Genomic DNA, 23264 nt, shown 5'->3' with positions numbered 1-23264 from the left:
AAAATAAATTTTGATGGATTTTCCTTTTTTTTTTTATTTTTTGGTTGAACTTTTTGGGTGAGATTCATTGCTCTTTTCTATTTGTTTTTTTGTTTAATTTCTAGAAGCGACCCCCTACTTGGATTTACAACTCAATGAATTTTTATTTTTATATAAAAATCATTTTATGTAAATATTAGAATCACAATAATATATGTATATATATTCCACAAATACATTCATATATTCGTAAATTGTTGGATTAAATATTAATTAATAAAATTTTAAAAAAATATAATTTTTCAAGTATTTTTAAGACTATTTTCAAATAAAGAAAAACGAATGAACTTAATTAAAATATATCAAAATATCACTCTCACTAACAGACGGTCTATCGCAGTCTATTAGTAATAGACAATGATATTTTGCTATATTTGAAAATATTTTCAACAATTTTATCATTTAAAATAATTATCATATTTTTTTAATTACATTTAAGATTAATTTTAAAATGTCACTTTGTAATAATTTAAAATTAATTAATAACCATTAAAGTTAAAGATTGAAAGCAAATATTTAATTAAAAATCGAGATTAAAAATATAAATGAAATTTAGGATCTAAATTCACAGAAAACTCAAATTTCAACTATTATAACATTTTGAAATTTAGATAAATTGAAATCAAATTTAAAATTCGAAGATTAAAATTATAATATTTTATAACATAGGATTAAATCGAAACTGGGCCTAAAATTTACTGGAAAATAATTAATATTTTTTTCTATTTCATTTTTTAACAATAATTTTTGTTGATTTTTTTATATAATATTTTGGGTGAGATTCATTGCTTGTATATATATAATTAGTAGAAAGTGACCCCCTACTTGGATTTAGAATTCAATGAATTGTTATATAGTAATCATTGTATGTAAATTACGACCACAATTAACGCAGTATAATTTATTGTGAGAGAGAAATAAGTCAAATGAGAGAATGATAAAAACTTCTTTCAAATGTAACACAGTATAAATTGGACACTCTGATGATAAAAATTGAACCTCAAATTTCTTCGAACCTCAAATTTTGAGGTCGATAGTATGAACATTATGTCAATTGAACTATACTTTTGCTGGTTTTGAGGACTCGATTTTTACAATTAAAAGTTTGAGAGTATAATTACTACTACCACTATATTTTAGGGTTTGTTTTTTTATAATTTACCCTAAACAAATTTATGAATTTTATATTACAAAATAATACATTTATGGATCATGTGGCAAAATATTAATGGAAGCAGTAATAGTTATGGTATTAAATTTTCTATATTCTATTTATATTTTCATGGACCAATTGGTGTGAAGTTTTTTTCTTAGTTTAACAATATTAGGATGGAGGATTAATTTACTAGTCGTTTGAACAATTGATTTCATTCCTTCGATTATATTTCAAGGTAGCTTTTAAAATAGGATATTGTGCTTTTATAAAAATCTATGAAATAAGAGTAAAATTATATTGTGCATTTCTGATCGCTTTCTTTGGCTGTTTTATCTTGGAGACGACATTGCATTTTTTAGACCTGTTTGCACACTTGGACAGAATCACTAAATGTCTTAAAGAAAGCAAGCTTCGCACTCAACCTATAACGAGTTTTTGTTTTGTAGGTTTTTACTCTTTGTTTGATCATCGTGTCTTGACCGTTTACTGTTTGTTTTGAGAGTTATGTCATTTCTAACAGAGACAAAGTTTGGATAAATTAATAAATAATTTGTTTTATTAATATTCTTTCACCCTACAAAAGGCCTTAGTTAGCTTTATTGATTTCTTTTTCATGAGATATTTAATGAAAATTCTAATTCTCAATAACTTAATCATTATAAGCGGTAAAGTGCATGAACTGATAATATATCTTTAACTCATATTAGGTTATATTTGAACACATAATATGTGATGTCTAAGTGAAGAAGTGATGTACGAATAAAATGATACTGATAGAGATCTGAGAATATGCAAGTAAAGTTAAGAAAGACTTAAAAAAAATTAATATTTACTAGAGATTTTCACATAAAAGACCTAAAGAATAGACATATATTACATTAATGTCATGCACATTTCATTTTTTTTACAAAATAGACCTATTGGCCTCCATATCTTCATTAATATTAGTGGCTTTTTATAATTTAGCTTTCACCTACATTATATATATATATATTTCTCTCTCCCATGCATATTCTCTTTCCCATACATATATTCTCTCTCTCATAATTCACATCCATTTCTTCCTCTCCCTCTCTTTTCTCCTTCCCCCTACATAATATTTATTGCAAGCGGTAGACGATAACGTGGGGCAAATTGATGGCTTAGCATGAGATGACACGAACGACTTGGGACGAATCGATGGCGTCGATGGTGTGGGGTGAATCGATGGTGACAAATTGAGCATATTTGGTCGACGACATGGCAGGACGAGCAAATTTTTTCAACGACAACGGGGAGAGAGATCCATGGCAACCATGTCGGAAAAAGAAGAAGAGATGAAGACGGAGAGTTATGTATTATAAACCTCCATATGAAGATAGACTTTATTTTTTTTTCTTATTTTTTTATATATAATGTGATATATATATGTACTTTTTTTAAGCTTTTGTAGGGAATTTGATATATACTATGGTATATGCATTCATTTATTTAATATAGACGAGTGTTTTTTTAGACTTATTGTATTATGATATATGTACTATGGTGTAAATGAAATTTATGAAGATTTATATACTGTTGTTCATATATTGGTTTATACTGTGTTTTATGTCAAACATTGAGTCAATCTCTAATTTATAAACTGTAGTATATTTCATATATTGATTAGAATATTTTTAAATACCTAACAAGGTGTATTTAAAATAATCATGAATCCGTCCAAATATTCTAAGGTATATTTAAAATAACCATTAATCTATAAAAAAAAAAAAAAACAATAAATTGATATGTAAAAACCAATGTAAATAAAAAATAAAATTTCATTAAATGCTTTTTTTTTTTCAAATGGGAAAATAGAAAAAAATCAAATAAATACATGTTCTCTCTCCAATTGATAAATGAGAAAAACTAATATTAAATGCATTTTTTCTCTTTATAATAAATGTATTTTCTCTCTCCATCATTAAAGTAGCTTTGAAAATAGGAAAATTANTCTTTATAGTAAATGTATTTTCTCTCTCCATCATTAAAGTAACTTTGAAAATAGGAATATATATATATATAACGAATACAAATAAATATAAAAAAGGGTAAAATCGTCCAAAAATAACACTAAAAAATCTTTTTTTAAAACAATCAAATTTAAAGATATTTATAAAAATATATGGCCAAAATATTTACTAAGAAGTTACACTTTCAGTTTGATGACCTAATCATAAGCCCTCGAAAGTTAGTTGTACTTGGTTTGGAGCAAGCTCGTGGAATCTTGAAATTTTTTTCTAGGAATCATATATGGTGAAGACAAAAAAAAATGTTGAAATGACCTGTGATTCATAGGTAAAATACATATTACTATTTTAAAAGTTAATTATTCGATACCTATTCTCCATCATTGTTCAACTAAAGAGGAAAATCAAATCCACCAAAAGTGGTTTAAGATTTATATTTAGAGCTTAGTTATAAGAACTCAATTAAAGAGTAGTTTGTGCACTTTACCATTTATCTTAATCAACCTATAACAACAATTTAATAATCTTAAAGATAATTGTTCAAGCACGATTAGCACTAATGATATGAATAGTGATAACAACAAAAAATGCTAATGTCTCCAATTTGTAAAACATTGGTAAAATATCGATATTGACGAATTATTCTAAAAAAAAAAAAAAGGAAAATGTAGTTCATAAGAAAAGGAATAAGAATATCATTCAAATATTAGAACATCTTGCTATGCTTTCTACAAGAGATCGTGATTCAAATTTCTCGTCCCTATATGTATGTTTTTTGTGTTTCATAAATTTAAATTAACTCTTCATCAAATTCATGAATATGTTGAAGTATCACAAATTCATCCAATTTTAATACCATGAATGTACATTAACCATAACAAATCTTTTAATGTATACCGATGTTAAAAGAGAAAATCTTAACAAATATTTACGCCAATTTTGTTAAAAATATGCTATCTTTTTTTTTTTTCTAAAGATCAGACAGATACACGACGTTAAATTTGGAGAAAATGAAATGTCTCATTTTTCAAAGTTGGATTTTTTTTTAAAACCTTTTACTTATGTCATATTTGAGTAAAATTACCAAAATAAAACATCGTCTAAACAGATTGGACCTCTCAATCTCTCGATCTCCTCTCTCTTGCTCTCGCTCTCGCTCTCGGGTAACCTCACACATCTAATGTTCCAATCCCACTCTGACAATTCCACTACAATGTCCCTATGACCGACAACAAATAGAGAGAGAAAATGGAGAATGATCGATGCAAATGGAAGAAGAAAATTCGAGAAGAGGGAAAAAGAAAATTGAGGGTAATTTTGTAAGCAAGAGGGCAAATTCCTTAAATTTCAAAGAGTGGCAAAAAACCATTTTTTTTTTTTTTGGGAATTTCATACAATTATTATGTCAATAAATAAGTGAGAATTAAAAATTGAAAATGAAAGGGAAAAAAAGTCTGGAAGCTTCCGAGTTCGACGGCGGTTTTAGGGGGTGCGAGTTAGGGTGTAAGAATCTCAGCCGACCGATCTTCCCCTTTATTCCGCCTTCGGATGTTCCCATGCAATGTCCACCTACATTTTTATTTTTATTCCATTCAATATTCATTTAAAAGTTCTAATTAAATATTTACATGACTTTAAAGCCCTTTTGATTTTATATAAAATTCAACTTTTGAAAGTTAGGAAAAATAAAAATACATGTTGAACTTTCAATCTTTGAAGCAATTGGTTGGCATGTTGCCTTACTTGGTTTATATTTTATTTATTTTTTGAGTTGTGATACTTCGATTTAATTGCATATGTTTGAACTTTTAATATTGAAATTTATAATGCAAAATTCCTTTCTTTTGGTATGTTTCATGTTATAAAATTGGTTCAATTTTGTTAAGTTAAATTATGTAAAAAAAAACAAGTTATAAAATAATAACAGTACAAAATTTATTTGTAGATTAATTAATAATGGTTGAGATTTTTCTCAAAAAAAAAAAAAAACAAAAACTAATAATGGTTACATCAATCTACCGAACTATTTTATAATTTATAAATATATATCTTGAAGCTAAGATCTATTATTTTTAGATTTCTGTTTTCAGATTACTAACCAAATACAACCTTAAAATCTTAATAGATACATATTTTAATTTAATATCTAAAAGATTTGTTAATTTTAAGAAAGATTTGATCATATCAAACACATAATTAAAAATCTAAGATTTACCAAAATGAACATAGCTCGACTAGTATAGTATTTGAATTATTAATCTCGATTTCGAAGTTCGATTCCTCTCCTTTACATATTAAATTTAAAAAAAAAAAAAAACTATCAAATACCTTATAAAAGCATTAAAAGTCTAGAGCTAAACTTATAATTTTACTTAATCTTAAAGAAACTTTAAAAGATCTTAATTAATTAAAAGAAAATTAAGAATAGTCCAATTGAGGTGTCAAAACTCAAGAAGATGATTGCTTCGTCGCACAAATAACGTAAACTAATTTCTTCACTAATTTCCTAATTTAAATTTTAATGGCTGATTTTTCAGACGTAATATCACAAAAATAACAAAAGACAAATTTAAAAAACTACGTCGCAATCTCAAGTTCAATTAGGTTAAATTGCCAGCACATAAAATCAATGAATATAAAATTGATATATTATTTTCTCCCCCATGTGCATAATTATATTGACTCATGATTAAATAAATTAACGATGAGGTGTCCAAATTACTTCATCTCAAAACTTGAGGGAGAAAGGGGAACATTTTTTGTAATTAAATATAGAAAAAGAAAAATATTTTTACTCTTATACAATGAATCAATATTGACCTTAATTAAGTTAAAGAACCTATTAAATAGAGCAAACTAACCTCTAGCCACTTTGATGCCCCTAGCTTGAGTTACAACTTACACGTTTGTATCATCAGCGCAACGACTTTAAACTTTTAATTCCACAAGTTGAACCCTAGTTTTGATACATCAAAATTAATTGCTCATCAAAACCTAATTAAATTATTACCTATGAACCAAGCAATATATGAATAATACACCATTTATAATCGACAAGGAATTAAATAAGTCATAGCGGTATACAATTACTCCAACCTAACTACAACGTCAAGCAAGTAGAAAAAAACACACAAGTTTAGAAACAAAATACTAAGGGAAGGAAAAACATCACCATAGGCATAACATGATACACAACCGCTCAACGAAAGAAACCATTTTCCATGCTTTATTTTCTCTAAAAAGGCTTCACTACAAAGAAAGAGAAAGAAAATGTTTATCGCACAAAGGAACAACTCTCAAAGTCATGTTTCTCTCATTTTTCAAAGGAACATAATTACTAAGGAGGTATTTGACCGATGGAGTGGAGTTGTGAACTCCAACCCTTGTTTGGTCTAAGGAGTTTGTGGACTCCACGACTAAAAGAATCAACTGTATGCTTTATTATCTCTTATACTAAGTCCTACGACTTCACAACTCCACTCCTTACTCTAAATACCCCTTAACAAAACCATATCCTATAGGAGTCAAAATGGAGTTTCTTAGGCCCGATTTAATAACCGTTGTTTTTAGAATTTGACTAAAAATTTAAATGTTTCATTAAGAAAAATGAAAATCATTGTAGTTATAAAGAAATGGTGAGAAAACAAGTGCAATGTTTAAGTTATCAAACGGAGCCTTAAACTAGTAGTGCTGCAGAAAAACTAAAGTAGACAAATTAACATGAAAATATTTCAATTCTAAGTAGTGCTGCATACAAACTAGAAGACAGAAATGGAGACACAAAACTGCATGCATAAATGCCAGTAGACAATTGAGCAGTCAATTTTACCATTTAGAATAAAATGAAGTAAAGACATGCATTAGTTTTTACCTTGATTTTTCACCCCTACAAGAGTTGAAAGCTTTTGTAATACATCTGAACCAGGTCAAAGCACAAACGGGAAATTGGCTACTAGTGACATGATTCAGTCAATGAAGACTGCTGCTTCCTGTAATGACACATAAGACAGTCGAAGGCTATGAAGCAAATAAAGGCTATTTGCTAATTATGTACCAAATTTGAAGTGAGGCGCATCCAAGGGGTTCTGATATGGTATTGGGAAAAGTCTAGGTTCTGAATTCCCATCAAACGCTTAACAACTTAAAACCATTGTTCTCCCGGAATGAGTGGGTGGGAAATGGTCTAAAATACTTGGTTACATATAAGAAGAAAAGCATTCCAATTGAGACAAATATCCTTAATAGAGTAATTTGAAAAGAGCTTGGACTGCGAACTCCAAGAAAGAATTGTAATATCTGAAATCTTGTTTTGTATTGGATATAATGAGGGTGCTAAAGATGTATCAACCTAATTGAGATATCTGGGTGCATCTCCCGATCCTTAGTAGTTTATTTGGTTCATGTCTCTTTGTAATTTGAGTTGTGCTCTTTCATTTATATCAATGAAAAATTCTGTTTCCATTTAAAAAAAAAAAGAGTGGGGTGGGCAATGACTATGAGCATAATGCAAAGACTAATAAGTTAATTCTAATTGATGCTCTTCTATTTTACATCACACACAAAAGAAGGAAAAAACACAATGGGCAAATAATGGCGTGTTCTTTGTAGGAGAAAGGGAGAGGAAATGGATCATTTGCTTTGGTATATTGTGATTTTGTTAGCTTTTGGTGGAATCGTTTCTTCAAGCCTTTTGGGGTTGTGTCGGCTTGTAATAGTGGGGGGTGTTGTTCGATGTATGAGGTACTCTTGAACACTCCTTTTTGAGTTTATGTGACAAAAGAAAGGTTCTTTAACAGTTTTGTTTTCTTGCCATGATTTTCTTGTAGTCTTACTGGGATCAAGCCTTATATTAGGAAGTATGGGAGGGAGTACTATTATCTTACAACTCCCTTTATTCTGCTTTTTCTGTTGGGACTAGTTCTGGTTTCTATATCCTTATTCTATACTCTTGCAAACGTGCAAATTTGTAGCTGTCGTGCAACTCCTTATTTACGTGGGTATTTAGCTTGAGAGGAAAACTAGAACTTTTTGTGGGGTGGAGAGGTCGGGAGGATCAGGTTTAATTCCTCTTTAAGGACGTCTGTTAATAGAATTTTTTGTACTCCGAAGCAAGTTATGGTGACACATGAATATGATACGCAATAGGCATTGGAGACTAGAAGTCCTCACCATTCTAAAGCTTCCATCGCCACGGAAGCAGCCAACTTAGAAAGTTGAAATATTCCATCAAAGTTTTTTTGGTCCATAAACTCCTTATTAAATATTGCATCAGATAAAACTACTGAAGATGCTCCTTGTCTAATATAATCCCCGGTAGACTCTGAAAAAATTTAGAAGAAACAAATGAATCTCAGAATCGGCTCAAGTTACATCAGACTGATAAAAAGAACTTCCAAAAACTGACTAGCCAGAAAAACAAAGACAGTGAACTGTAAAATGAACAACACGACAAAACAACACAAGCTCAAAATTACTTTGTTTCAAAGATAACCTCAGTCGATTTAAGAAAGAACATGAGTTATAATACGAACAGCAATCTTATGCTACTTTAACACTCTTCCTCGTTAGAGTATTTGAGCATATATCTGAAGGAGTCTTAGCTGTCATGCAAGAAATTACGAATCATATGAGCAACATTAGAGTTGGTCTTACATGAATACCACCGAATAGCTGAAAGAAAAAAAATCTACCAAATAGCTATTTGCATGAATCTATTTGACTCGGTAAATCTGGAAAGATAAAATAGAATTCATAAAGCATATCAAACAGACAGAGTTGCTACTAGATGCTAATACAAAAGGGAAAAATACACTTTTGGTCCCCAAGGTCTGAGATTCGTATCTATTTGGTCCCCAAGGTTTCAAAAAGCACATTTTTGTCCCTGAAGTTTGGAAAATAGTTCTAAAAGGTCATTGAGTTAATTTGACCGTGAGTTGACTAACGAAAATTTAATGTGGCCAATTGAAGTGGCAAAATCTAAATGAGGTGGAAAACTTTACCTAATTTACATTATTTTTAATAGATTACATGGCATTTTTTTAATTATCTTTCATTCGTTTCTCTTCCCCACTCCATTCCTGTTCTTCTCCAATCTCCCTCCTCATCTTCTCCCATGGGCTTCTCTCTCTTACCATGTCTTCTCTCTTCTTTTCTATTTTTATCTTTTCTTCTCTTCATTGACTGCCCCCATCTCTGTCATACCATTACCTTGGTTATAGCCTGAATCCTGAACACCACTGCACCATCACTGGGTTAGTGCCTCTGCTTCAATGTCTACAATGGCATCACTGCCAGTGCCGCCACTATGGTTGCCAGACAACAACAAGAAGTATAAACATTCGGTGAAATACAGCAGCACGTGTCAGACAGCTAGAGAGAGCACTCCAAAATTGCAATCAAAATCCCCAAATCAAAGAGCTCTAATAGTTTAATTCGATCTGAAATTCAATTTTACCTTCCTAATTTCACAGGTTCGAACGGTACCAATGGCCAATTTTACAATCTGAAGACACGATAGGAGGAAAAAAAAAAAACCTAATTTTTCTTCCTAGTTCCAGCAATTGGCACTTGGCAGGGTAGGATGCATTTCTGAATAACCTAGCACTCCCAGAAGTTAATTTATGGAGCCAAATCACAAATGCCAAAAGCTTCAGGTGGAGCAGAAGGATGAGAATTGAAGGATATATTATCTGTGTGAGATCGACGGTGCTGGATTTTTATTGGATTTTGTATGTTTATTCTTACAATGATGGAGTCTTATGCTTTTTCACCGTTCACCCTCCTCTCATCTCCTTCTTTAGAACAAAGTAAAAAAAAAAAAGGAGGAAAAAAAACAAAAAGGAAGGAGAAGAGAAAAGTCAATAGGAGAAGATGGAAAAGAATATAAAGAATAAAGGGTAATTTAAAAAAGAAAATCATGTCTTCTAATAAAACAATATAAAGTAAAGTAAAATTTGCCACCTCAATTTACCACATCAAAATTTCCGTTAGTCAACTAACGGTCAAGTTAACTCAAGAACTTTCTAGAACTATTTTCCAAACCTCGGGGACTAAAATGCACCTTTTGAAACCTTTGAGATCAAATAGACACGAAGCTCAAACTTCTGGGACCAAAAGTGTATTTTACAAAATCAAGTATCCCTCGGGGCTTTAGGAGCAAAGGGTTTAAGCTGAGTACTGACCAATAGTTATGCCCTGAGAAGCAACCATTGAGATATGCGGAAATGGCTTCTTGAGGGCTGATATATATTTAATACCACCTAATGCAGAAACTGGATACACCTATTTTTCAAGTTTAAAAATCAAAAAAAATCTATAAAAAAAATGACAAGGCTAGAACCATATTTTGATGCCAAAAACAAATATAAGCAGGAGAAAAATTTTAAGCACTGAAGCACACAAAGCAAAATAAATTACTTGCATGAGTTTTCTAATTTTATTATTCATAATTGCATACTAATTCCCACTCAGAAATTTTCTTGGGGATTTATTACATAGAAAAACATGAGGGAATAAAAAATAAATGAAAAGTATATTTATGCAGGACATTTATGTTTTTTTTTTCCGTCTAGTATATAGGAAATTATGTTCTCTCTCTCTTTTAATTAAGTAGAGCACAATTTTAATCACGTTCAGTTGCGATAAATGCAGAACTCCAAGAATTCAATTTTTTAAATAAATTTCTAGTCCTCCAAAGAAATGTAATAGTTCCTTGAAAGCTGTATGTGAACGAGCTTGCCATATATCTTAGAGAAATAAGTAGGGAACATGGTGATGGGAAATGATAACCGACTCTCAATGACTTCCCTAAACGAGACAACAAATTTACTTACTTTAACAATCTCAGCGCCAGCTTCATATGCAGTCAGTACCTGCAAAGTTACATATAACTAGGTTACAAAGGTAATTTAAAAGTTCCAAAAATTTTTGTGGCAGAACCAATGATTTCACATGCAAAAAGGAGGAATCCTTGAGAAATAGAAAAGAGCCAAAAGTCTTATCCAATTACTTCTGTTGGGGTCATCACACCAGGTATATATAAGAATTCGCCTTCAATATCATCCATGATACCCTGCAAATCAGTTGAAATAATCTGAAATGAAGAAAATATCTTTATAGTCTCTTTTAGTTTGACTCCCAAGACTTGAAAAATCACGATAGGTAAAAAACATGGAAAAAGATACAAGGTTTCAACGTATACATTTAATGTAAACCCTCGAGTCTTGTTAAAGACAAATCAAGCCAAACTTGGATATTAGGATTAAAGAGGTCTAAATATAAGTTAAGATTATAAGGAGAAAGCTTGAGGATGTTGGGAGAAGGAGGAAAATACTTTAGGGGTCATGAAGCACACAGGTACTAGGTGAAGATGTAGTAGGCTTGGTTAAGGAAGGTAAAATTTGGCTAAATAGGGAACCATGCATTGAAGGCATTGTTGAGGTGTGCAGCAGCTTAAGTAATTTGAGGTTAGTGAGCGAAAGGTGGGTGTTGAGGTAGGTGAAGGCATGACTAAGGGATGGCCGAGAGAGAGGAGGCCTTGCGTTGAAGCCATGCGTTGGCCAAGCCCATGCGAAGGTTAGAAAGTCAAGGTGACGTGCATGGCAAAGGGTTAGGTGACTTAGGCAAGGAGGCGTGAGCGTGCGTTGAGATGCATTGGCTAGACGAGGTAGGCGTGGAGTGGGGCTATGCATCAACTGTGAGGCTAGGCGTTGGGGTGCAAGAGGAGGTATGCGCTGGCCAAATGGGGTATGCGCCCAAGGGAGACTATGCGTGGGAAGGGGTATTCGCCCAAGTATGACTATGTGGCCAAAGAAGAGGTTATGCATCCAAGTAAGGCTAGGCATTGAGTGAGTATGTGGCTAAGGAAGAGAAGTATGTGTTGAGTAGGTAAGCTTGGGAAGCAAGGTTGGGTTGACAGCAAATTGGGTCATGTGGCTGAACGGAGTGGAGTTTGGGCTAAAACAAGGGTGAGGTGGGCGCTTGGTAGAGCATGCAAAGGTGGGAATGACACTTCAAAAGGAAGGCTGTGCATTGGCCTAGGCAAGAAGAAGAAGCTAGCATGCAAAGAGGTGTCAAGTTTGATGCATTGGTACATGCATGCTGAAGGCAGCTTGGACATGCAAGGTTGGAAATGTGTCAAGCACAGGTGGTTTTGGGACTTCTAAAAATGGGGCAACTAGGGGACATTGGTTCTGATCCTAGGCTGCCATTTGATTTGGAGAAGTGAGGAGTGAGGAATTCGTGTTGGAAGACAGAAAGGTCAGCTGGTCGCATAAGGCAGGCGCCCATCGCACATGCCATCGCCCAACGCATAGCGCATGTGTGCACGCGCGCCCTATCACAAGGCGCGCCTTCAGGACGACATGGACGCCCGTTGGCGCGCACATCGCACGGCCCAGCACATGCCCGCGCATGCTACATTGCCCAACCCCTCGCGCGCGGGCTCGCCCACATCCCAGTCGCCACGCTCGTGTCACGCCGTGTCTGTGCGAGGAGTGCCACCCATTTGCGCGCAGCCTTGTGGCCATCCTGCACGCTGACTACCCACCGCCGCCCACCAACCTAGACAATTTACCTAAAAAGTTGTATTTCCGGAAGTTGAACCTATTTTTCAGTAAGTTGTGGTGGGTAAGTCAAAATATTCAATTTGAGGATATATTTAAGACCAAATTTGATTTATTTGAGAAATTAGACTAATTTAGGATTTCCTTGAAATAAGTAGAATTCGAGGAAATAGGATCGAGAGTCGTTCGAGGAAATCAGTAGGAAAAATCACAACAAAAGACTGTGAGTGGCTCCTACTTTCATATGATTTGTGAATTGTGTATATATATGCTATTATACATATATATGTAAGGTTTGGAAATGGGCATGATCGGGAAATGTGTCTTCCTGGCTTTTGTACATTGATTCTAGTGTTGATTGGTTTCTGTTGTTTTGCTAGAATGATTGTTTTACCTTGATTTTGCTGGATAACATGAATTGACAGGAAACTGGGATTGTACCTGGAAAATTGTTAGTGTGTCTCAAGCACGACTAACGGGATATTGTCGACATGTGCACATTCAGCAGGCTAAGTGGGTGTTGGAATTGTTTCCTCGAACTCGTGAATTGTTTCCTCAACTTGCATATTGGGAATAAACGAGAATACTTGGGAAACACATGATCATGCCAAAAGGAGCCAGTTACCAGGCTGGGAGAGTTACATTTTTATGTGTTATGATTGCTTGATTGTGGAATTTGTTTTTCCAAAAATGAATTTCCAAAGCAAAACTTATTTTCTTATAGATTATACCACTCATTGGGCTTTGAGCTCACATTTTCCAATGTTTTATTTTTCTCCTCCCCAAGTAACGGAAAAAGGACGTTCTGGAAGTGACACTCAAGGTCTGAAATTGCCTCTCCCAAAGTAAAATCCTGAGTCTGGTTATTAGAAGTCACTAGGGCTAGCTAGGATCAGGAATGTTTTTAGTATGAACTCTTGAAACTGTCATTAAAAGTTAATTGTAATATACATATTTGTTATCCGATAAGTTAGTTTAAGGACAGACAGTAGGTGTCACAAAGGTGGTGTCTACTGTCTTCATGTCTCCTTTTGGGTTGGGGAATAAACTCGGGAGGGGGTGTGACATTTAAAGTTCACTGTGACATATAAGCAAAAGTAAAAGTGGTATACTGGTCCTCTATCAACGCATACCTTTACCATAGTAGGACTCATTAGAAACTTGGCTCCAGCTTTTACAGCATTCTTTGCATCCTTAATATTAAGAACTGTCCCAACCTGCACAATATTTGGGAATCCTCAGAACTCAACGGGTCAGGTGCCCATCCATCATTTTTTAGGTTAACAAGTTGAATTTTGGTAAGCATTTAGAGTACAGATATAGTTCATCCTTGTTGATCAAAGGTTCAAGGGAAAAAAACTTCACAAATTTTGACCTAGGCGTGCCAAGGATATATTACAAACATTAAGAGATGATCACACCCACGAAAAGCAAAGAAAATAATTACTCCCAATGTTCTTGTAGGATAGTCTTGTAGCAACTGATATAGAACCTGCTTCAAATTTATAACAGAGAAAAAAAGTAAAAAAAAATGAATGAGATAAATACCTAAAATTACTAAGAAATACAATGAAAAAGAAAATATTCTCTACAACAACCTCAAGCACACCTGGCGTCGACATAACAATCTCCAGCTGCATAGCGACGAAAGAGGAAAATAAGATAGAAACCATCAATCAATTCATCAGGAGGAATGGGAGAAAAAAAGCCGTTTCATTCAATAAAATTAATATGCTCTAGTCACTTGCTATGGTTATTACTTTTCATGCACTTACCACTTACAAAAGCGTCATGAGGGCAATTTCTTCAACCTATTAAATTCTACTAATCATTTTGAAAGCATCAGAAATAAGAAATCATATATCAAAAAAATATTTGAAACTACCGATGAATATTGCTCATATCACCAATTCAAATACGATTTTCATTTACAGGTTAATTACGATCGAAAACTTCAAATTAAGAGCACTCACAACTGATATTCCACCATTTAGCGCAGCACAAGCAGCACTCATTGCCAGCTCTGCACTATAGTGAATTTAAAGAAGAGTTAAGGTGCATACCAAGGCTCTTGATAACTCTAGACAAATGATACTGAATTTCTTAACACAAATAAACATCAGTAGCCTAGACTTCTTTGAATTAGAAATAAACATGAAGGTATGTTTGAGGGGTCTCTGAAGGACGCAGGAAGTTTGGCACACTTTGATGCCTTTCTTCGGATCAATATCATTAACATTTTCGGTAATCTATCTTTGATTAGAAATGATTCCGTTGGTAACTAGCTCCTTTAGGCTTTATCTAAACCTAAACTATGTCCATTTCAATTCAATTCGAATAATTTTCTTACTACTTCAAAAAATCTGCAATGATTTCCAAAATTGAGGAGAGATTCTACTTCTGCAAACCAATAAAATAATGAAAATGTATGTTACCATAAGGTTGGTGCTATCTAACCATTTTTAGTAATATAATCATGAAAATGGTTTATACAGATAGAAGTCCTTGATGTCATTTATCAGCTAACCAGTAAAACATACGGAGAAAGTAACAAAGATATTAGGGTTACCTGCTGGCCATCAAGAACTAATAATACAAACTCATGAAGCAGAGAGTTTTAAGAGAATCCAGCACCACCATATTCTAAAATGCAGAAAGTATTCCATAAAAATGGGTTACCTGCTAGCACGAAGGCAAGCAATGACTCCAGAATTGTTAATTGTTCTCAGGGTCTTGTCTTTGGGAGACACAGGTAGCTGACTAGAAGCACAAAAAACTCTAAAGCGAGCAAATGCAAAAGGGTTCCAACACCCTATAGCGGGCAATGACCACATGCTGATGCTCCTAGAAACCAACATGTACTTCAAATACAGTCTTCTGGTCGTTAGTTTATAAGCAGTATTTTATCCCAGCCAATCAGATATACTGATGATGATTGATGATGGATGTCACATCAGCAGTCGAGGATTCAAGGGAATAACTAACATAGGAGAAAATTTTATAATGTTAAACTGTAAAGGAAAAGAAAAGTATTGAACAATATAATAAACAGAATATTAACAGAAAATAAGTTATTCATCAGTTGAAAGTTGGCATAACAATTATACGTGTATAAGCTGCATATTGTTTCAGCTTAATTAAGGAAAATGGACCAGAGGAAAAAATGCTGCCATCCCAATTTATTGATCGAACTAAAGATGCTCACATGGGAACAGGCAAAGCATTTAGGCACGTGGAATGCAACCAAACATTCTACCATGAGAGTAATGTGAAGTAGCACAAGAGGATTACAATAGGACCAAGCTCGTACATATTTTTAAAAGCAGTTAAAGAAACCACTGTTTCAGGAGGAAAAAAAGTGATCAGACAATAAACAATGAAAATAAAGTACAAAATTCAAACAGACGTGAAAACGATTATGGACAAATAATGTGAGCAAAAATATGTCAAATTTACAGACATGTAAACAATCAAAAGTTCTAAATTTCTTTTGCCTCCTTTGAAGTGCAGGAAGGAGGTTTTTGTTCGTTGTTCTTGGCTTCTTTCCGCATGTTCTACAATATTTCCACAGATTCATGTAGATTATTTTCCACGACAGAAGATCAGGGACATGTGCTTAGCAAGCCACTATTACAATGCAATTCAGCAATCGTGAGAATTTGGATTGATCAAAACGGCTAAAACTTTTAAGAGAAAGTTGAGAGGTTCTAGGTTTTGAATATTTACACATTTCTCACCACGAAATCATGTTTCTTAGATAGAAGTGTTGACAAATTTTCATGCCGGTGAAGGCCTATAGGCGGCAATGCTTCCATAAGCTTCATTCATTGCTAGGTTTGTGATGTAGGAGTTATAACACTCTTTTGTTAGTGAATACTTTTAATATTAGTGGATGATTTGATGTAGCTCTTATACCTATGTAAACCGGCAGAAAAGAAGTTGTATTTACCTTCAACAACCGCTTACTTCATATAGATGACCAGTTATCTAGGTGTCCAGTCACCTTCCTTGTATAAATAGGCCTTCATGCCTTCAATTCCAATTATTAATGGAAGATTATTTCTTGATTTCTTGAAGCATACATTAGTTTGGGAGTACCTTGCCTTCCTTCTATGCCAGTATTTCACTCTTCATACATACATATATATATATATATATATAGTATTTTTCCACAGGATAAAATAATAATGCCAATAACAAGAAGATATACAAGGAATTACATAACCATTATGAATTTAAGAAACATTTGAAACTAAACTTGAGGTAGTCTGCTGAAGGACAGAAACCAAAGGTCTGTCGAAATCTAGTTAGTTAATATAAAGACAATGATTAAGAAATCCAAAATGAATTAGAAGTTGCACAATGATTGGTAGTTTCGTCATTTATACTCACTAAAATGGAGAAGCTTCTTATTTGCAAATTGGTAAAAGCAACTTCCACAAGTCTGGAATTGGTCTTCCCTGTAATTATCTTGTATTGGGATTTTTTCTTTTTTTAAAAGAGAGAGAGAGTTTCTTTCTTTTTTTTTCTTGGTAATCAAAATGATAACAAGCTGAAGGGGTTTGGCTTTTCCTTCTCTCATATTGGACAAGGATCAATACTTAGAGTCAGAAAACAACGGCCTATCCTTCATGGAGTAAATCATCTAAGGTTGTCCTTGAAAAGGAATATCATCTTGTAGATAAAAAAAAAAAAAATAGTCAAGTACTAATTACCACATTACCTGCTTATAGTATCACTTGCAGTTCAACTAGGTACTGTGGCTGCAACCTTGATGTGGCATCAAACCTTTTGTGTGTACTTAAAAAGTTGTGGTACCATACTTCCAACAAGAAGTAGGGACCAGGACCAACTACGTTCACCTCCTAAAATTTTCTGATCAGTTGTTAAAGGAACTGATAGATTATTGATATAAGTGGCAATGTTATTTTAAACAACTTTATCCCATTCATATTTGAGGCTACAAACTATGGATGTTTCAAGTGGAAACTTAGGTATTTGAATGTTTGACGCCGATTGATTACCAGTAATCATTGCACGAGCATAAACCGGCCATGAAATGATGAAACCGATTAGAGTCTCTAATGACAATCTCCTTCTGAAGTAGCCTTGAAGCTAACTTCATGAAATTATGACAATCTACACAAATTCGAATGTTTTTCATAATCCTTATGGGAGTATCGGCACGAACCAAGTTAAAATCATTCATTACAGAAAAAACCAAAGCCAACTTCTCGCTATGATGATACAGTTGCTCCTCTTTTTGCTCGTGTTCCACATCATGCAGCGCTAAGCTTGTCTCGGGCACATAACCGATCTCCTTTAACCTCCCAATGAGTTCTTCAAGCTCATTCCATATGACCTCCCTCTGTGGATGACGGCAACCTCCAGATGCAAACTCATGCACTTGATTTTCTATTTCTACCCAACTTAATCCAGGTTCCTTTCTCACTCTAGACCCTTTCATTTCCATTCTAATTAAGTCTGCTTCATAAAAACTACCACTGAAGCAATATAGATTTGACATTTGCACATAAGCTAAGGAATTGCCAGGATCTAACTCCTTCAATTTATAAGATGCTAATTTGGCTAATTCTGTTGCACCATGCTTCCTACATGATCCCAGGAATGAACTCCAAACAACAAAATCAGGTTCTATAGGCATCTTACTTATAAAATCATGAGCCTCTTGAATCTGACCAGATCTCCCCAAAATGTCAACCATGCAAGCATAGTGATCTAGTTGACAAACAATACCATAATCTGTAATTGAATTGAAAAGGCTGATCCCTTCTTCCACGAGCCCAGCATGGCTACATGCTGAAAGAAGAGAGACAAATGTAGTAGCATCAGGTGGCACATTCATATTTGTAAAAAGCTGCAATGCAATCTCAGCTTGACCATGGACAGCATAGGCCTTCATCATTGTGTTCCAAGAAACCAAATCATGATGTTTCATTTGATCGAATACTTTCTTAGAGGAAGAAATTGAACCACACCTCCCATAAGCATGAATCAAGGCATTATTAAGGACAGTGTCATCCTCAGACATAGATTTAATTAGCAGTGAATGATACGTTGAGGCATGCTTCTCGGTTAGAAATCCAGCACAAGCCTTCAATACAATTGAAAAAGTGTGTCCATCTGGAGTTAAACCTTCTTGTCGGAACTGACAAAAAAGAGAAAGGGTTTTCCCAGGGTCATGGTCTACGAAAGCTGTCATAATGCTGGTCCATAAAACTATATCCCGATTATACCCACCTTCAACAAAAAGCCTATAACTATCTGCAATATCCCCTCCAAGTTCTGCATTAGTTTTCACTAATGCAGTAATTATTTCAACTTCAGAAATGAAAGCAGTTTTTAATGCTTGACAGTGTATCTGATGACAAAAACCCAGACCGTCCCCAAATTCATCCCAATTGCAGAGACTTGTGGAAGACAAAGTGCTTAAAAGTGTTGCACGATCAAACCCAATTCCTTGATGATTCATTTGCATAAATAAATAGATAGCCTGATGTCCAAGTTTTCGGAAACAAAAGCCTGCAATCATCGAGTTCCATGTTATAAGGTTAGGTTTTTCTATGCTCTTGAACATAGTCCAAGCATCATCTTTACTATCATTGTAAGCACCATCTTTAGAGTAACTCTTGCTATACATGGCAATAAGAGCATTTGCAACATAAACAAAGACATCTAAAGACCTTTTCAAGACAAACCCGTGTATCTGCCGCCCGCGTTCGCCGTCGTGCTCCCCAAATGAGGTAAGCAAACTTGCAACTGTAAACTCATTGGGCCTGTGATCTACCAACATTCGCGAAAATATAAGGAAGCACTCATCCACAAGGCCATACTGAGAAAGTCCCGAGATAAGCACAGTCCAAGAGACAAGATTTCTCCTTGGCATCTCGTTAAATAATTGGTAGGCATAGTCTAAGTGGCCACATTTACAGTACATGTTGATAAGATGGTTGGTAACAAATAGATCAAATGTGTTCATGGGATCATCCCGGGACATCATGTAACGGTGCAGACCCATGCCTTCTTGGAGGCAGCGGAGGCGTGCACAAGCATGAAAGAGATTAGCATAGGTCTGGTGGGAATGAGGTTGTCTAGAGGAGTAGAACAGTGAAAGAGCCTGCCTAAGGTGGCCGCGTGTGGAAATTGGACGAGATTCTAATAGATAGTCATTATCAATATCTTCTGTCCTATGCACAATATCACCTTCTGCCGCCGATCTCCAGCATCTAAATTGGAGACCAAAAGCATGCTTACTTGGGTATGAAACCAAATTCCGTTTGGCAAGAAATGGACAATAAATTGTCGCGAGTTTCATGAGGTCAATGATCCTATCTGCCTATTAAACAGATAAAACATTACTGTACCACTCAGGCATTTCAACAAACATTTAGAACGCAAAACTCACTAGCTCAATTTTCACCAACAAATCAACGAAAAAGAAAACACTCATACTTTTCCAAAAAAAATCCCCAGAAATTCGCTTCCACAAACACAAATATAAAGCTACAAATTACCCTTTCTCACTGACATTCTCTTACCACAATAAGCCACTTAAAAATTCAAACTCTACAAAGAACAGGGTTCGTCTCAAACGTTCTTCCCTTCATAAGAACACATTGGGGCTTAGAGCAGAGGAGTGAAAACAGTATTACATGCACACATATATATTAGGAATAAACAATAAAGAAAGAAGTGTGTAAAGTTGTATAAATAGTGAAAAGAAATGGACTCGAGAGGTGGGGCAGAACATTTGGAAACAAGCAAGAAAGAAAGAAAGCTAAGAATTGAGAGGAGTTGAGGAAGAAGACCTTTAACAGATTTTTTAGCATAGAAAACGGCATTGATTTGCGAGCTCACACAGTCAGAGTTGCAGTTGCGGTTGCGGGAAATAGGAGCTGATGTGGGCCGGTCGATCTTTTGGGCTTCTATTGGAACTCGTCAAGTGGGCCTTGTGGCTTTAAATTAGTCCTTTGGGCTTCTTGAAAACTAGGCCCATCTGCTACCACCTTAGCTATAAAAGGAAAATAATTAAATGGAGATGCACCAATATATTCTACAACCCAAATAACTCCCAATAAAAAACTGTCATTTAGAATTTAAAAATGATTTTTTTCTACCATATACAAGAAAGCGGTCCAACGGATGTATGAGATTAGGTTCAGCCTAAACTATACTTAATCATTGTCCTTTTAGGATAAATTTTAGAATGTACGAAAGAGATTTTATACAAGAGATGCAATTGGTATTTTAAATGTTTGTACTATGTTTACGTTGATTTCTTTTTTCAAAATGAGCATAACTCAACTGTCACAAATACATATACTAACAACTTCAAATTTAATTTTTGGTCAAAATAGGAATAATAACAAAGGTTGACTTTCTTTTCTTTTTCTTTTTTTCTTGAACTACAATACTCAAAAGACATTTTAGAATCTACACAAGTGATGTTTTTTTTTAGAATAGATGATATTATTATACAACAACAAGGAGGATCCCACAGCCCAGGATAAAAAATGCAACAAAGCAACAAAATAGAAGCAAAGACAGGGCATCAAAACCAAAACAAAACCAACATGATAAGAATAGAACAAAACCAACACATAGACGCAAACACGTAAACCACCAGGAAGATAGGCCGAGAGAAAAACCCAAAACCCCATAAACTAGGGGCTACAGCAAAACAGAGAACAATGTGAAGTTCAAAAGGGAAAAAAACATCCGTACACACACTAGATAAGACCAAAAAGGTCAACCCGCCCGGAAGTAGCACGAGCACGAACCGTAGAGACTATAAGGTGAACCAGAGCAGACACCAACCTCGGTCGACCTCCATGCAACCGCCGATTACGCTCCTGCCAGATGTAGTATATGGACGCACACTAGAAAATACGGAACAACTTACTACGCACCCCCTTACCCGACCCACTCGGCACAACCAACTTAACTCTACATCCCAACCAGCCGCCTGATGCGTCGAACCAACTAATGCAACACAATAGACCACACCTCTCTCCCAAACCCACACTCAAAAAATAAATGATCCCGCGACTCCACACCTCCCCCACACAAGAAGACACCTCCCTCTAACAACACACCCCAACTCCTCAACTAATCCCACGTACCCAACCTGTCCCTCACTACTAACCACGCACAGAAGGAGCGACGCGGAATACCACCCCCCGCCTACAAAATACCAGCCCAAGACACCCTATGACGATAAGGACATATAATCTCCCAAACACTAGCGATAGAGAACTGACCACTAGCATCCGACACCCAAACCCAATAATCTCTCCCCTCACCTTAGGCCCTACTGCCTGGATAAAACCACTAGATCTCAAGCAGCTCCCAAGACACTGTAGGCCACCTCCAAACTCCCTCACCATCCAAGAACTCCAACAACTACGCTTCTAAACTACTCCTTACATCATGAACCACCGTAGATCCGTATGAATTCAAAATCGCGCCCCCCGGCACCAAGGATCCTACCAAACAAAACAAAACTGTCCATCGCCAATCATCAAACGAACTAGATGCTTGAATCTATCTCTACTTCGCAAGATAGCCCTCAAGCACCAAGACATCCCAACCTTACTCCTAATAGCCCCACAACAACCGCCCACGCAAAACATACGCCTCCACCCACGCCACCCAAAGTGACCCCGATTTAATTAAGAGAAGCCAGAGCAGCTTCATAATAGCAGCCTGGTTCCAAGAGGCCACATGCTTCACACCTAACCCTCCTTCTCCCAACGGCAACACACACCCTCATCCCACGCCCACCTAGCACCACCCCGACTCACCATACTACCCTTCCATAAATAACTACGAAACAGACGATCAACCTCATGAGTTATACATGCAGGCAACACGAATATGCTACACCAAAAAACCTGAAAGGACTGTAAAACATACCTAACAAGCTGCAACCTCCTAGCAAAGGAGAGGAACCTCACTGCCCAGCTTCTAATACGAGCTGTAATCCTCTATATCAAAGGCGCACAATCCACGGCCCTCAACCGACCTGTCAATAAAGGTAAATCCAGATACCTAACAGGTAATGAACCAAGAGAGACTCCCATATACGCAGCTAGTTCCTCCGCCTCCCTAGATTCCACACCCGCAACAAACATGAACCTCTTCCCAATATTTGCAACTAACCTAGACAACTCTGCAAACTCTGTCAATACCTGCCTCAAAAACTCCAAAGAATCTCTCTTAGCTGCACAGAAAATCATCAAATTGTCTGCAAAAATCAAATGAGTTAGGCCCAAGCGCTCACACAGATCATGGAACCTAAACAACGCATGAGGTTTATTCAACAACCTAGACAAGACCTCTATCACCATCACAAACAAAAAAGAAGACAACGAATCCCCCTGCCTCAACCTTTTCCTACCAGAAAAAAACCCTTCAAGGGAACCATTAATCATCACAGAGAACTTAGGCGAAGTAACATAAGCCCTCACCCAACTAACAAACTGAAGGGGCGTATCT

At 35.2% G+C, this 23264-nt stretch overlaps 1 protein-coding gene across 8 annotated transcripts; it reads right to left on the bottom strand.

Annotated features, from left to right (window-relative positions):
- Positions 1-4493: 4493 nt before the first annotated feature.
- LOC120081433 (pentatricopeptide repeat-containing protein At1g71420) lies at positions 4494-20674 on the bottom strand. Of its 8 annotated transcripts, none has more exons than XM_039036285.1 (12): positions 15426-15604; positions 14720-14774; positions 14345-14380; positions 14194-14238; positions 13880-13963; positions 11192-11254; positions 11016-11054; positions 10365-10464; positions 8353-8503; positions 7055-7172; positions 6045-6139; positions 4494-4752 (listed from the first exon to the last, which is right to left on the bottom strand). In XM_039036285.1, exons 1-10 carry the CDS (start codon positions 15602-15604, stop codon positions 7136-7138), a joined length of 789 nt encoding a protein of 262 aa, XP_038892213.1. In that variant the 3' UTR covers positions 4494-4752; positions 6045-6139; positions 7055-7135. The 8 variants fall into 8 exon arrangements, with proteins under 8 accessions (XP_038892213.1, XP_038892214.1, XP_038892215.1 ...); XM_039036286.1 differs by lacking the exon at positions 4494-4752 and adding an exon at positions 20576-20674 and having other exon boundaries at positions 5805-6139; positions 15426-15726; XM_039036287.1 differs by lacking the exon at positions 4494-4752 and adding an exon at positions 20306-20630 and having other exon boundaries at positions 5805-6139; positions 15426-15726.
- Positions 20675-23264: the final 2590 nt, after the last annotated feature.

Source organism: Benincasa hispida, chromosome 7 (genome assembly GCF_009727055.1).
Source record: "Benincasa hispida cultivar B227 chromosome 7, ASM972705v1, whole genome shotgun sequence".
Taxonomy (NCBI): domain Eukaryota; kingdom Viridiplantae; phylum Streptophyta; class Magnoliopsida; order Cucurbitales; family Cucurbitaceae; genus Benincasa; species Benincasa hispida.
The sequence above is the reverse complement of the archived record's forward strand: the minus strand, read 5'-3'. Positions and strand labels throughout refer to the sequence as shown.